General features: G+C 39.8%; 1 protein-coding gene across 10 annotated transcripts in view; it reads right to left on the reverse strand.

Moving 5' to 3' along the window:
- The window catches only part of arhgap9 (Rho GTPase activating protein 9), a 41,647-nt gene that overhangs the window by 12,980 nt on the left and 15,133 nt on the right, over positions 1-13,534 (reverse strand). For 3 of the 10 annotated variants that reach the window (XM_056436840.1, XM_056436833.1, XM_056436834.1), the window contains exons 6-11: positions 11,247-11,270; positions 9,580-9,831; positions 8,763-8,855; positions 2,191-2,256; positions 345-515; positions 108-206 (exon numbers count right to left, since the gene is read on the reverse strand). In XM_056436840.1, coding sequence (XP_056292815.1) covers positions 108-206; positions 345-515; positions 2,191-2,256; positions 8,763-8,855; positions 9,580-9,831; positions 11,247-11,270 — 705 coding nt within the window. The remainder of the gene's footprint in view (positions 1-107; positions 207-344; positions 516-2,190; positions 2,257-8,762; positions 8,856-9,579; positions 9,832-11,246; positions 11,271-13,534) is intronic. The other 7 variants (XM_056436838.1, XM_056436835.1, XM_056436836.1 and 4 more) reach the window with 7 other exon arrangements.

The following is a 13,534-nucleotide window of genomic DNA, read 5'->3' on the forward strand; positions in this document are numbered from 1 at the left end:
AAGCTAAAAGGCATTTTGTGCACAAAGCTGTTGTATGTCTCTAGACAATAAAAAAAATCGAATCAATAGAAGACAAGTTTTAAAAGTAAAAGGCAGTGTTTTCTCACCGGTGTGCAGCCATCACTGTCTGGAGAGCTGTCAGGAGACGGAGGCTCCATGACGATGTTGGTCACATTACAGGAGTAATCTCTGCACTGCTGCACCAGCTGAAAGACAGTAAGTGGATGACATCAGTGGTGCTCATTTGTCTGTGTGTGTGTATGTGCACATGTCCAGTGTTTTGTATGAAAAGTGTTAAAGTGTGTCTGCATTTCCTCTTTCATGTCTGTGAATACTGTACACACAGTTTGTGCTCCGGAGGCCGGTACCTTGCCGTTCTCAGGCAGGATCATAGAGTGAGAGTGGCTGAGCTGCTGCTTGACATCACGCAGGGCGGCAGAGTTATGGCTCTGGGCGTCGGCATTGCTGAACGCCATTGTGCTTATGGTGTCAGAGGAGGCGGCGCGCTGCATGCTCTTTAGGGTTAAAGGTCGGGGTCAATGTTGTGGGTCGGGTGGTGGACAAGGGAAAGAGCAATCACTATACATATACAAATAAAATATATCACAATTGTATTTTAATGTCTGTGGATCCAGTGGGAATAATTCTACTGACACCAGTGTTTAAATGATGCTCTTGCCGAGAGCAACGTTAATAGTAAAATCAGCATAAATTCGGAAACAATTCAAAACTAAAATAAGTAATACTGAAAGGTCAGCGCCTTTTCAAAAGTTAAGCATGCAGCTTCTCTCCTTTTTTCCTATTTGACCTACGGGTGACTTCAAATTTTCATTCCATGTAAAGATGATTCACGATGTTCTCATTGGATTAATTCGATACAGTGGATGTATTGATGATAGCTTTGTTGCTCTGCTTGATGGACAGCAGTGTGAATGAGCTCGTAAAATGATCAGTTGAGACTACAATGATCCACACTCGGGGCACCGGGTGCCAGCTTGCAAATTATACTTGAGTTTTGAGGTCACCCCAGATATTGGGAAACATTGTGCCATGTCAGACTAATTCTGACTTAAGCTGCAACTGTTTTAAACAATCCCCCATTGGGGAAGAACAACAATCCAGCAGCAGCAGCAGTGTTGCATCATCACTCAGTGTACAAATTACAAACTGAAGCCTTCAGGCACTCTGAGAAGAAATCCTGACCGTAAGCATGAGTGCGTATGCTGAGCAGTTTGCACACAGGCAAATGGAGAAGTTTTAATTGTTTTTGCTTCACTTCACAGGAGGAGCAGAGAGGCAGATGCTTGTCGGTGCATCTTTACAATACATGCGAAATATTCATGCCAATAATCCCATGTTCGTACAAATACAAGTGTGCGTGGTTCAACTTCAACTTTTCATGCCGCAGCAGTAATTAAGTACCTATCCCTATCCTTGTAACCTAGTTTCAACAATCAGACTAAATATCCGTCCTAATGTTTGCCGTCTTTTCATGCAAGGAGAATTAGCACTAAGAGCCAAATCTTCTCCTTTGCGAAGAGGAGGCCTTTAAAAAGGGTTTACACCAAGCGCACCCACACCCCACTGTGATGCAACATGTTGCAGTAAGAACTGCTTGAGTAACAGACTTTCTTTTACCACCATGAGTTGCTATTCCACCTCTTTAATATGCATAAATGCTGATTTCTGAGAATCTAAAGAGCATAGCTGGCATAACTTTAATGTATTCTACAGTAATAAAGTAGAGATGCAGTTTTTGCAAATGTACCGACTCGGGTTCATTGATTTTCATGAGGAAAATACCCTCCATCAAAAGCCCTTTAAGCGCTCATAAAACACTGAGGATTACCCTCACAGTCAGGCATGCAACGAGAATAACAAGGAAAGAGTGTTCCGCTTTAGAAAGAAGAATAGTCTATTAATAGATACTTGTTTACAGACATACAGTTAATGACTCTGGGGCTGACAAGTAAGTTGCAGGACTTTTAATTACACTCTGACATCAAGGTGGCAGACTACTCCATCAAAGCTGATGGTGCCTCCTGCTGTGTAGGAAGAATATGTAAAACTGTTCAAGGCCACTTTAACTTTACTCTTTGACGGGAGTTTTTACAAGTTGAATTTCAAGATGACTGGCATTAGCCCTCTGGCGCTGGAACAATGCGTGAGGGGAAACAAAACTGGTTTCACCTGTTTCCTCTGCCAGCCACTGCCAGTATTCCTGTGGTGGGTCCCGAAGAGGAAATCAGGTGACAGCTAAAGCGTGAAACCGAAAGATAAAAAGATAAAGACAGGAAAATACAATGATCAGTTTCTATTTATAGTTCATTTAAATTCAAAACACATCTCCATTTTCTGTATCATAAATCAAGGAATATTTCACTTTGAGGCTTTTTGGACTCATAATCCAAAATGTAAAAAAAAAACAGGAAGCTGTTTTCAGTTCAGATAAGTCATGAAGCCCGGACTAACGCTGGCACCAACAACCAGACTACGCGCCTGTACATCCTGCCAGCTTAAAAAGCTCTTTGATTCGCACTCACAGCTCAGAGATACACATACGCACACATATGCACACATACGCACACATAAGTACACACTCGTATTCAACTGAAGTCAATGAGAGGCAGTTGCTCAGTAAGAAACACACACTACATGGTACTACTTTGACTCAGGCTTGCTGGTTTTTAGTCATTGAACTGAAGCCACACGTCCTCATAAATACTTCTGACAATGAACAGCCAAGTCAGTGAATTATATGAGCATAACAACCTCATATTCAGATACATATTCCAAGCAGGACATTATCTACGACGTGCTGAAACTCTACACCGGTAATGACATGGAATGAAAACAATAACACAATAAAGTAATTACTACTGTGTAAAAAATAAATATGAACTTACGACATAGGTGCTCATTATAACTGATCAATACAATCCAGGTCAACAAGCTTTTGTCTTGTCGAGTTTTGGTGCTCAGCTGCCCGTCGTTTCATATTATAATCCTCTTTCGTGTCAAAGTGTAAAACACATTCACTTTAATCTCAGCCTGCTTCTACTTCCCCATTCTAGAGGGAAGCTACTTTTATCAGACTGTACAACCAGTCTCATATATGGCAGCTCAGAATAATTACGCCACAACTTTGCTCACATTCCCACCTTAACCACTGTTCACACTTCTGTTTGCACATTTGGAGGCAGAGAGAGTGGGAACTCTTCGGTTCAACAAATTAAATACATATAAATAGGAATACACATCGGTGTGAGGCTCATCTTATGTATATGTAATGTTACCCGAACCAATATACTAAAATTCGCAGGTAAGACTTTACAAGACACGCCTCCCACCAACGTGAGTCATTGTTAACACTTTGTTGCTTGTGTGGAAACGTGTCAGCAAGTGAGAAGAGAAGTTAAAATAGATGACTAATAGTGATACATAACAGCAACAGTACAAATGCAAACTTGAGCAAGCCTACAAATCAACATTTCCAGGATCACAATGTATAAAAAGGTATTCTGACAATATCTACTTTTAGAATGTTAAATGAATTACAAAAAGAAAACAACTGGAAACTGTTTATTCTCTCACAATGCATCATATTCTACGAGTGATGAAATGTTGTGAAAACATTTTTTATTTAAACATCACTATCTCCAAGAACCAGGGCCAATATCTTTAAATTTGGGCTGCACGATTATGGCCACGGTGATAGTTACAGTCATTTCGATCAATATTGAGAACTTGATTATTCATTGATTTTGGACTTTCCCATCCAAACAATCATAGCACTGCTTTCACCTCTTTCCATGTTGTGCAAAAGTCCTGCAAATGTAAACATCTGCATAAATATAAGACCTTATATTTATATAGTGCATCTCCGAAAAGCAAAAGAAAATTGTAGCAAAATGTTTTACCCAAAATAAATCTCATCAGAGGACTGCTCTCACTTTCACATTGTGCTACATTCCTGCTGATGAACACATCTTTGCACTAAAATAAGACTTAAAACTAGAATGGGCACTCGGTAGAGCGCATACCTTCGCATATCACAAGATTGGGCATTGAATTCTGAAAATGTTGGCATTAGTTGCATGCCAATTGGACAAAAATGTATCGTGCTATGGTAAAAAAAGAGTTTGACCTTTCCATGACCTTGATCTTGACCTTTGACCCGATTGATCCCAAAATCTAATCAAATGGTCTCCGGATAATAACCAATCATCCCACCAAATTTCATGCGATTCAAGAACATTTTGACCTGTTCATGACCTTTGACCTTGACCTTTGACCTGATCGATCCCAAAATCTAGTCAACTGGTCCCCGGATAATAAACAATCATCCCACCAAATTTCATGCGATTCGGTTCAATACTTTGAGTTCTGCGAAAGATTTTGACCTGTTCATGACCTTTGACCTTTGACCCGATCGATCCCAAAATCTAATCAACTGGTCCCCGGATAATAAACAATCATCCCACCAAATTTCATGCGATTCGGTTCAATACTTTTGAGTTCTGCGAAGATTTTGACCTGTTCATGACCTTTGACCTTTGACCCGATCGATCCCAAAATCTAATCAACTGGTCCCCGGATAATAAACAATCATCCCACCAAATTTCATGCGATTCGGTTCAATACTTTTGAGTTCTGCGAAAGATTTTGACCTGTTCATGACCTTTGACCTTTGACCCGATCGATCCAAAAATCTAATCAACTGGTCCCCGGATAATAAACAATCATCCCACCAAATTTCATGCGATTCGGTTCAATACTTTTGAGTTCTGCGAAAGATTTTGACCTGTTCATGACCTTTGACCTTTGACCCGATCGATCCCAAAATCTAATCAACTGGTCCCCGGATAATAAACAATCATCCCACCAAATTTCATGCGATTCGGTTCAATACTTTTTGAGTTCTGCGAAGATTTTGACCTGTTCATGACCTTTGACCTTTGACCCGATCGATCCAAAATCTAATCAACTGGTCCCCGGATAATAAACAATCATCCCACCAAATTTCATGCGATTCGGTTCAATACTTTTTGAGTTCTGCGAAAGATTTTGACCTGTTCATGACCTTTGACCTTTGACCCGATCGATCCCAAAATCTAATCAACTGGTCCCCGGATAATAAACAATCATCCCACCAAATTTCATGCGATTCGGTTCAATACTTTTGAGTTCTGCGAAAGATTTTGACCTGTTCATGACCTTTGACCTTTGACCCGATCGATCCAAAAATCTAATCAACTGGTCCCCGGATAATAAACAATCATCCCACCAAATTTCATGCGATTCGGTTCAATACTTTTTGAGTTCTGCGAAAGATTTTGACCTGTTCATGACCTTTGACCTTTGACCCGATCGATCCCAAAATCTAATCAACTGGTCCCCGGATAATAAACAATCATCCCACCAAATTTCATGCGATTCGGTTCAATACTTTTTGAGTTTTGCGAATAACACGCATACAAATAAATAAATAAATAAATAAATACACGGCGATCAAAACATAACCTTAAGCGAAGGTAATAAGGCAGCATGACAGCTCCCCAAATGTGAAGCCTAAACGTCTCAGTTGCCCCCTGGTGGCTGGCTGCAGAAGTGAGGAAGAGCTTCTTTTGATTTGCAGTGGAGTTTTTCCTTGAGCAGATCATCTAAATATCCATATTGGACTTTTGGACATTTAATATATATTTACTTAACATACCAACTATTGTGCAGCCCTACCAAACCGTTGAATAACCAAAGATATTTAGTCTGAAATAGTAAAATAGCAGATCCTCACATCTGAACAGCTGATGTTTTTACTCAAACGTGAACTTAAACTGACGATCAACTTTCTTTTCTGTTGATCGACGAAAAAATTAATCATCTAATTGTTTCAGCTCTACTGTCAACCACACAGAGTTTGTTGAGGAGTAAAAAATGCATAGCATCCTACAAGGATGAAGTCAAATGAAAATACAGTTACATTACTGTACTGGTTCACTAAAGTTTTTAAGCATAGTAGTCAAACTCACAAAGGTTAAGCAGACTATACAAACTATGATAGAAATCTAGACTAGGAACCCCTGTGTGCTAACAAGTAATATGGGCCACTCAGATCATGAACACCTGGGTCATTAACGTGTGCGGCATGCAGTATGCATTATACATCATTTCTGGAGTTCCTGTTGAATACATGTACCACTGAATAAAAAGTGACACATGTAGGTCAACAGAAAGCATCTGAAAAGGACTTGATGGGGGAATCACTTTGATCATGTGGGTATTTTTTTGATGAGCAACATTAAATTTGAAACACTGACGCAACATTGAGGCAACGCAACCTTGAGATGCAAAGTGCTTATCTCTGGCAATCTGGATCATGCAGCCTGCGTCGCTTTACTACGTAGATGTCGTTATTGATTCAGGCTCTTTTCAGTCACCAATGGATGTTGCATAAATTCCCAAGACCCTGACGTCAGAAACAACAGATTGTCACTCGTGGATTAGAAACACTGTTGCAAAAATTTCGTTAGCAAAAAAGGGTGAAATGAAAGAAACAGCATCTGTGAGGTCAGAGAGCGGTTTAACACTGATGAGAAGTTTCAGTGAGTGGTTTAAATTTAGCAATTTTTGTAACGATTTGGATTTTTAAAAAAGTCCTCTGCCTCCCTCTGCGTGGCCCTAATGCCTTCTGCTCATCTGCATCAGATCAAAAGGCATTACCTTGTTATTCCCTTCAGGGATTAGCCCAGCAAAAACACCATTTGAGAGGAAGTGTGTGTGTGTGTGTGTGTGTCAGGGGGCAGTTCACAGATAGATAAATAAATAAGCCAGTGAGACGGTCAGTAAACAATGGCGCAACAAGAAAGATGCAAGCCCCTTTTTAATTTGGTCTCTCTCAGCATTTCTCCCCGTTTTAATCTGGAACAGAGTTCAGGTCGGGACAGCGTGTGCACTGTGGGAAACAGATAGACACTAGCAATAGATTCACTTGCATGAAACCAGATAGAGGAAGGCGTATGCTTTTTGTCTGTTCGGTTGCCGGTTGGCAAAGCACAGCTGTTTGCACTGAAGCAATGTTCCATTGGAACGATTATTCAATACTGTTAATAATCTTTTGCATGAGAGCACAGAGCAATAGGTTAAGAATTAAAACAATATCCTGGCAGTTTTGAAGAACGACATAGATCCTATCTGCCTGATGGATCATCGAGGTCTGGGCCGTGGAATTCCTGCTCCTGACTACGCCACTGTCCTGTTGAGACTCCGCCCACTGTTGAGACTCCGCCCACTCCTCCTCCCCACCGCCATCTGCCTGATGGATCGTGGAGGTCTCCATCGTGGAATATGCCTACTATGAACTATTCATACACTCTGTCACATTCATTGAATGTATTTTAACTCTAAATCTGTCCTTCTGTACACATTACATCTATTGCACCTGTCCATCCTGGAGAGGGATCCTCCTCTGTTGCTCTCCTGAAGGTTTCTTCCTTTTTTCCCCCTGAAGGGTTATTTGGGAGTTTTTCCTGGTCCGATGTGAGGTTTTGGGGCAGGGATGTCTATGTGTACAGATTGTAAAGCACTCCGAGACAAATTTGTAATTTGTGAAATTGGGCTATACAAATAAACTGAATTGAAATGAATTGAATTGAAGAACCAAAAGCATGATGGTAAAAAACTAAACCAACCACTTGGCACACAATCATAGACTGTATTTCAGAAGTAGACGGGGGTCACATGGTCGCAATGGTTTGTGGGCTGCAATTTCAAAGCCTTGAGCTCGGCGTTCTGGGTGTCCCCATTGAGTTTTGTTTTTGGAATCAGAAGTGACACGAGAGGGTGGAGCTCAGTGAAAATTCACACGCAGCGAAAGGGTTAAAGTTGTATGACAAAAATATGAACAACAGACAACGGCGTGGTAGCAACCTGTCAATCACAAGGTAGCCGCGCCCTAAAGAATACCCTGCTTTATAATCTATTAAAACAGATTGTACTAAAAACATAATGTTCTAAATGTACATCATGAGGTATTGAAGATGACTCGAAACTAGTGATCGGGACCATAATGACAATATTTACTGAGGTAGTAAATCAAGTGTGAAGACTTCTGTACAATCGGACTTCTTGGACCTGAAGAGTTGCTCCCTGATGACCATTAGAAAGAATGCAACTTTAACATAATTTCCATGTCACAAGGATCATTAAATAAAAGCTAAAGAGCAATGCCGTTTGTGTGCTTAGATTTTAAAATACATAAATTAGCAAATGAATAAATAATAAAATAATATTACAATATGATATAATATGATAAATGTGTGTGATATTCAGTGGGATATATTCAAATAGCAATTTAAAAACAACACAGGTAGTTCAAAGTGCTGAACAGCACAGAGGTAAAACACAAAAGAAAGAAAAAGGAAACAAAATATACTCAAATGGCCAAGAAGATTCTTTTCTTGGGTGTGCACTTGTTGTTTTCTGTGGTGAGTTGCAGTTGGAAAAAAAACAAGGTGGAGAAAACAACAAGGGCCAAGTCTCACGTCATGGTTGTGAAAGTGGAACTCCTGTTATTATTTTGTCAGTACAGTTACAGCAAACCTCATCCTCATCTCATCAACCCTAAAGATATCCCATAACCTCTGGCGTGGAAGATGTTGGCATGACCATTGTAGATCATGTAATTCATATTCTAGTTAAAATCAAACAAAATGTCATCAAGGATGCTGAATTTGACCACTTCTTTAAACGTGCAGCAGTCTCACCGTGTGCATTGTTCCATTGCCAGCTTCAGGAAGTGGTAGCGACAGATGGCTGGTTTCTATGGGTAACGTCTGAAGTTGTACCGGATTGGTCTGCTGGAGAAACAGAAATAAAACTCAGATTAAGAAACCGGTCTTCGATACATTATTTTCTGTTAACTATAGTTGATTGTGCTGGGAGTTAAATGTTTTCCCTTTGAACAGAGTCAGGAGAGCTGTCTAGCTAAACTAAGCTAAGCAAACCGCCTCGTGGCTGTAGCCGTATGTATAACGGACAGATATACAAGTGGGATCAACCTTTCCCTCTAAATTTCAACAAGAAAGTAACAACAAAAACAAATGTCTATAAATGTGTGCGTGTGTCCATAACAATGACATTGGACAGTTACTATGTAATATTCAGCCACTCTGCAAGTGTTAAGTTCAATGTGACCCCATCCCAAAGTGAATATGAATACCACTCAAACTCATATACGAGTCTCCCCGCGTGCCTCTGACTTCAGTTTCCAGCTGTGGAAACCTTCCCTGTCATCACTGTGTGTGCCATTCAGGCTACTCTTCTGTAGGTCTTATGAAGTTCTTTGGCTGAAAAGGTCTCTTTTTTGAGTGAAGATCCAGTCAAACTGTGCAAGCATATTAATGAGCCGACTATTTTATTCTACACCGTGACCTTTTACTATCCTTTCCTTTGAGAAAAGAAGCTTTCATGCACCTCTGAAAATGCCTCCCGTTACGAATTTAAAGTAATTTCAGTGAAAGACAAGAAGAAGAACACGGATTCAGGAGGAGTAACAAACACCGGCTGTGTCGGGTCCTTTACTTTGTTGAGGTTGTGTCCACGGGCCCGGCGAGGGGGTTTCCAGGAACTCTCCTTGGTGATGCTATTGACGTAGTAGCATCTCCCTGTGGGCAGGTCCGAGTACTGCTCCCACAGATCTATGACCTGGAGAGGCTGCTGAGCTGGGGGCGGGCTCGGGGGCTCCAGCTGCGACAGACGTTTCTCTGGCTGTATTTCAGTGTAGAGAGTGGAGTCCTGCCAGGACAGCTGGGCCAGATAAGATTCTGTCGGGACCTTGAAGGTAGAAAGAGTAGAGAGGGAAAGGAGAAAGAAAGTCACAGAGAGCAAAACACAAGAGTTACATTCTAATGTCAAATTTCTATCACAAAATATAAAACAAGATGACTCAAATACAACATTTTTGTTTTTTTAAATGTCTATATAATTGTTTTAATAGATGGATAGATGATTTCTATTAATCCTAGATTGGGATATTACTGTAAAACAGCTGGCTGCATTACTATTTAGCAAAAGCTACTTCAAGACTATTTTCAGCTGCGGATTAATACACATTTGGTGCGCTAGTGAGTATTCAGAGCAGCAGAATTGTGAATAACAATAAGAAAATGTAATATTACTGGCAGTATTTTTGAATGAATGAATGAGTAAATGTATGAAAATGTGTTGTTCTTTCTGTGTATTACCACATAAATGTGACCATATGGTTCCGTGTATGTAGCACCACAACTACCACACGAAGCTGGCAGCAGTGCCGTGTACAAAACCATCATCTCAGAGGGAAAAGAGGAGACAGAAATCACAAAGAGAAACAAATAAATCCCTCCACCTCTTATATGTAATAACCCACCAGACTTTGGATTAAGACAGAGCTTACAGAAACGCATGCGCTCACCCAGAGTGGACTAAACAGCTACAAGAGAGGACATCTACAAATCCAATGCAATTAATTGAAGAGATATTGCATGAAAGATCATCTTTCCACGAAATATAGCTGAGACATAATTCACTAACTGATTGACTGGCTAGCTGGCTGATCCCTGTTACATAAGAAGTCAGATAATGACGAAAGGGACAGGGTGTATACATGTGTGTGTGTGTGTGTGTGTGTGTGTGTGTCTGTTAGTTTACTCCAGGGGGATGCACTGACTCTTGAGCTCACCTGAAACTTCCTGTCTCACTGGTTCCTACCGTTCACCTCAGTAGTTAAATTAACACAGTATGCCAACAATCACCCATTCAGTTTCCAGAATGCAAGTCAGCAGTTTTTTGACCGATTAATCATCTGCACAACAATTAACCCTTGTGTTGCCTTCGGGTCATTTTGACCCGATTCAATATTTAACCCTCCTGTCGCCTTCGGGTCAATTTGACCCGATTCAATGTTTAATGTCGGTGTTCTTTCGGGAGTCAACAAACAAACATAAAGTACCTCACACTTAAACTTGGAAAACAATATTAATTCTAATAATTTTCTGGAGATTTTAATAGCTGGGGTCATATTGACCTCAAGGGTAAAATATGTTAGTAAATATAAAGGTAACAGGAGGGTTAAACATTGAATCGGGTCAAATTGACCCGAAGGCAACACAAGGGTTAAATGAGCAAGAGGGTCACAGTTCAATGTGCAATGTTATGACAAAGTATTGCTTTTTTCCAATTGAATGAATAATGCATGCATCAGTACTTACTTGTAAGGGCAGCTGCAGTATGTACTACATGTAAAAAGAAAATGTATGTGATTCAGAGTTTCTCAACAGGATCAAATCCAGCCATGGCTGATTAAAAATATGAAATGTATTTTATGAATGACATTTGTATCAGAAGTACATGAGGACGCAGACATTTGTATAGATGTGATAAAGGTCTATTAAAAGACGTTGTGTGTGTGTGTGTGTTTGTTTGTGTGTTTGTGTGTGTGCCAGCAGTTATGTATTATTTTTTTGTTGACTCCTTGGTCGTACTCAGAATTGGCCGCTATTTCAGACACTTCTTTCTGCTTTTGATATTCTCCCCCTAATTTGTTTATTCAGAGTTATTTGCGCGCTCTTTGTGATTCTACCACAAAATGGAATGAGCAACACAGAGAAGCTTTGTTTCATAGACCAGAGAACCGGTCAGAACTGGGTCGACATTGTGAACTGTAATGAAATATTGTGTTTGGTCTAATACCTAACTGTAGTTTCAAGTGTGGACTTTTATTACATTTCGTCACAGTCAGGTTCCACAATCTTCTCAGAAGAGTCGAGGCTATTATAGCAGCATATTAATGCCCATTGTTTTGGTCAGAAATGTTACGTATTACTCATTGGCACAGTGTTCAGGTGTACACACACTCTTGGCCATGTAATTTATTGACGAATCAAGGTAAAAAAAGTGCCATAAAAACAACTTTTGAAATATGAACATTAGTCGATTTGATCTCTTCAAATTAAAATGGGATTCTGCCCCCTAGAGGACAAATATTAAATTGAATTGAAATGCATCATCAGTGTAGAAGCGTTTATAAAAGACCTGATAAAAATGAATGTTTTCTGGATGAAAAAAAGGTTGCTGTGGCGGCCATTATCCTGCTCACTGGTATCAAAGGCTAGAGCGAAGAAGCTCCTCAGAGAGAGAGGCCGGTACAGAAACAGACAGGGAAGAAGAGCGAATTAGAAAGATGAAAAAGAGCACTGTCATGTCTACTGAGATCACAGCTATCCGAAGTCGGAAGTCAACGCTGCATGCACGGTTCAGTGTTCGGCTGTGGGAGCTTCCCTCGGCTGAGAGACGGATACCCTTCAGGATTTCTCTCAACGACGACGCCTTGAGTAATCTCCTCTGATGTAATACAGGGAAGCACCGACGTCACCAACTTGATTGCTGCTCTAGGAAGATTACAGCGGTCAAGTACAGATGCAAATCAAATTCAACCTCTGCTGCCACAGTCCTCTTCTGGGAACAATTATTTTAATCTGTTTTGGAGTTTTGGATCGGAAAAAGCTTCTCCGATTGAATAAATGAAACAAATATCTCAATAAGTATGCTAAGGTCTAAAGGCAAACATAAACTCCTATAATATATCATTTTATAAAATGTGTTTCTCAAGTTATACTTTGCACAGTTAAGGCTAAAAACCAACAGCTGGTTTATGACAGTTTGGGTGTTATGATTTGCAAATCCATCAGATTAGGGAATTTGTTTGTGAGAAATCAAAATTAATCTAATCCCACACTTCCTCAAACACCAGCTACATGGGATGAATTTGTTTGACCTATTTTCCATAATTTGCATCACTGTATATTTAGAATCAGAGGAAGCAACAGTTGAATATACAGTTGAGTGTTTTGTTTCACCATTTTCCATTTTCCACTGATTTTCTCCTGGGTATCAGATGAAAATATGAATCTCCTTAATCCTGCAATACGAGGATTCCTGGTGGAATAAAAAATGTAAAAGTTGTTTTCAAATTCAATAATTGTGTCTTGGTGTTTTGTTGTATAGCGATACATAGACAGCAAAAATCAAGAGAAAAAAAGAAGAAATCTTAAATAATATATGTTTTTAAATTTGAAAAGAACTGTGTAAGTTGTGTAGAAACGTATAAACTATTAACTAGGAGACCGACAAAAGTTGAAAGTATCAAGTATAAGGTACAAAAAAATGTGCATGTAGAGAGATAGTAAAGATGTTACAGAGTGTCAGATGTGAACACAGTCAACATATGCAAATTTATAAAACACCTGTCATGACTTCTGGCCATGAATTTGTTTATGGATGAGCATAAAACATCAGAGCCAAATGTTGCATACTGTGTTGATTGCATCATTGCTCTGTGCATTACATGTATTAGATGATCAGTACAGTGAGCAGATCTTTGGTCAAACTTCTGCTGCCAATTATTTTGCGTAAGGTGTTGACCTCACTGGGACAAAGGTTTACTCAAACATAACTGGTGTGAACATGGAATAATAACATCATTTTGGTCAACCACATT

This window comes from Pseudoliparis swirei, chromosome 18 (assembly GCF_029220125.1).
Source record: "Pseudoliparis swirei isolate HS2019 ecotype Mariana Trench chromosome 18, NWPU_hadal_v1, whole genome shotgun sequence".
In the NCBI taxonomy this organism is placed as follows: Eukaryota; Metazoa; Chordata; class Actinopteri; order Perciformes; family Liparidae; genus Pseudoliparis; species Pseudoliparis swirei.